The 2,745-nt window shown below is 31.3% G+C and overlaps 1 protein-coding gene across 1 annotated transcript; it reads left to right on the top strand.

Moving 5' to 3' along the window:
* Positions 1 to 1,038: 1,038 nt before the first annotated feature.
* On the top strand, positions 1,039 to 1,962 carry LOC109120452 (uncharacterized mitochondrial protein AtMg00810-like). The gene has a single exon (XM_019214263.2). The coding sequence runs from the start codon at positions 1,039 to 1,041 to the stop codon at positions 1,960 to 1,962; it is 924 nt and encodes a 307-aa protein (XP_019069808.2).
* Positions 1,963 to 2,745: the final 783 nt, after the last annotated feature.

Here is a 2,745-nt window from a genome sequence, read left to right as displayed (position 1 = left end):
TTGTAAGTAGAGAAACTGTGTTCAAATAAGATATATTTCCTTTCAAAAATCTAAAATCTTATCCTGATTCTTTGTTTTCTATTGTTACTCTTCTTGTTGACTTTGATTCTGAATTATCTACTTCTAGTTCAACTTCTTCTGCTTAGATTCCTACATCTGTTAGAGGTGTTGTTTCTTCTAAAATCAATGATTCTCCAAGAGTTATTCCATCTGTTGCTCCTCCTAGGAAGTCCTCTAGGCAGTCTAAACCTCCTGTTTGGCTATACTCTTATGTTACTCCAACAGCAAAAAATGCATCTCTATATCCTATTTCCAACTATGTTTCATATTCAGATTTATCTCCTACTTATAGAGCTTTTCTTGCTGCTTATTCTGACACATCAGAACCTCATACATACTCAGAATCCTGTCAAGATCCTCTTTGGGTGGCTGCTATGCAAGATGAAATTACTGCTCTTGAAAATAATGATACTTGGTTTATTGTTTCTCTTCCCACTAATAAAGTTGCTATTGGTTGTAAATGGGTGTTTAATATTAAATACAAAGCTTCAGGGGAGGTTGAAAGATACAAAGCAAGGCTTGTTGCTAAGGGATATAGTCAACAAGAAAGCCTAGACTTCACTGAAACTTTTCCCCTGTTACAAAAATGGTTACTATCAGGTCTGTCATTGCTCTTGCTTCCTCTTGTGGTTGGTATATATTTCAGATGGATGTTCATAATGCCTTTCTACAAGGTGATCTTCCTGAAGAGGTCTACATGCAGATTCCTGAGGGTTTTGCAAACCAGGGGAAAAAACACATGGTTTGCAAGCTTCATAAGTCCCTATATGGACTAAAGCAAGCCCCTAAACAATGGAACCTAAAACTTACTGAAGCACTGATTGATATGAGATTCTTGCAATCTCATTATGACTATTCATTCTTTACAAAGAGAGTAGGGAAAGAACTTCTTGTCATACTCGTATGTGTTGATGAATCACTGGGAGCAACTTAAATTTGATACAACAAGTTAGAAAAGACTTACAGTACAGGTTCAAAATGAAGGATCTTGGAGAATTAAAATATTTTCTTAGAATTGAGTTTTCCAGAAATGCAGATGGTATTCTTATGAATCAGAGAAAATATGCACTTGGACTTGTATCTGAACTTGGACTTGTAGGGTGTAAACCTGAATCCACTCCCTTAGAGTTCAATCACAAGTTGACATCCACTATGTTTGATAAATGCACAGGAATGAATGCAAAAGATAAAGTTCTTGATGATTATGGAAAATATCAAAGATTGATAGCTAGGCTATTGTACTTGACTATAACTAGGCCTGATATTGCCTTTGTAGTTCAAGTACTTAATCAATATATGCACTCACCAAAAACCTCTCATATGGAAGCAGCACTTAGAGTGGTGAGATACATAAAAGGTACATCACGTCTTGGTTTGTTCATGTCAAGCAACAATATGTCTGAGCTTGTAGCTTACTGTGACTCAGACTGGGGAACATATATAGAATCCAGGAAGTTAGTGACTGGCTACATAGTCAAGTTGGGAAGTGCTTTAGTGTCTTGGAAAGCAAAGAAACAAAATACAGTTTCAAGAAGTTCTGCAGAAGTAGAGTTCAGAATTATGGCTACCATAGTAGCTGAGATAATTTGGATGAAAGGGTTGTTCAATGAATTGGGAGTAGAAGTTAAGCTGCCTGTTCAACTGTTTAGTGATAATAAAGTTGCTATTCAAATAGAAGCACATCCTATCTTTCATGAACGGAAAAAATACTTTGATATAGACTGTCATTTTGTAAGGGAAAAGATCATGGATGAACTCATTCAAACTCAACACATAGGAACTAAGGAGCAACAAGCAGACATACTTACTAAAGGACTGTGCAAGCCTCAACATGAATTGCTAATTGACAAGTTTGGAATGAAAAATATATTTTTCAATTCTCAGCTTGTGGTGGAGTGTTGAGATCATGTAAATAAGTAATTAGTTAGTTAATTGTATTAGAAATAGTTAGTTACAGAAATTAGTTACAAGTTAATAAAGAATCTTAGTTAGTTATTTTTCTTTTATCACTTTATGTATATATATAACTCAACACACAGATTGAATGGATAACAAGATTCATTCTCCTAAATATTCTCTAAAGCTTCTTTACTTCCATTAACGAAGATTCTCAACATATATGTATTATGCTTCTTAGTTTTTCGTATTCTTTTTTTTTAAAAAAAATCTTTCTTTCTTATTAGATTACAAGTTGTTCAAAATTAGAATGGAAGATTCATCCCAATGTGCAAGAATTACCTATTTCAATGTTATGTATATAGTTGTTTGTACATTGAATTATTATATACAAAACTAATCAAGGTATTTTGTATTGTTATATACATATTTTAAGTTTTTTATATATTCAACTAGTTATATATGTATATAAGTAATTACTTTTTAAAAATTATACAATTATTTGTATAATAATTTATTTTAAATCACAATTTTTTTACGTTATTATATACAAAACTGCTTAAGAGATATGTGTATATACAAGTACTACATATACAACTACTTATATATGTAGATAATAATTAATTTAATACAAATCAAACAACTTATATTTTTTTATTTACATTCGTATATAAATTTGTTTCCACATATACCATTTTTTTTTGTATATTTCTATATTCATTGTATTTTTATTCATATATAAAGTTTGTTTATACATATACAATTTTTTTATATTCAACTAGTTACATA

Source organism: Solanum lycopersicum, chromosome 6 (assembly GCF_036512215.1).
Source record: "Solanum lycopersicum chromosome 6, SLM_r2.1".
Lineage (NCBI taxonomy): Eukaryota > Viridiplantae > Streptophyta > Magnoliopsida > Solanales > Solanaceae > Solanum > Solanum lycopersicum.
This window is presented reverse-complemented; position numbering and strand designations above follow the sequence as displayed.

Coding starts and splice junctions, on each gene's coding strand:
- LOC109120452 (XM_019214263.2), top strand. CDS start 1,039: ATGAAGGATCTTGGAGAATTAAAATATTTTCTTAGAATTGAGTTTTCC.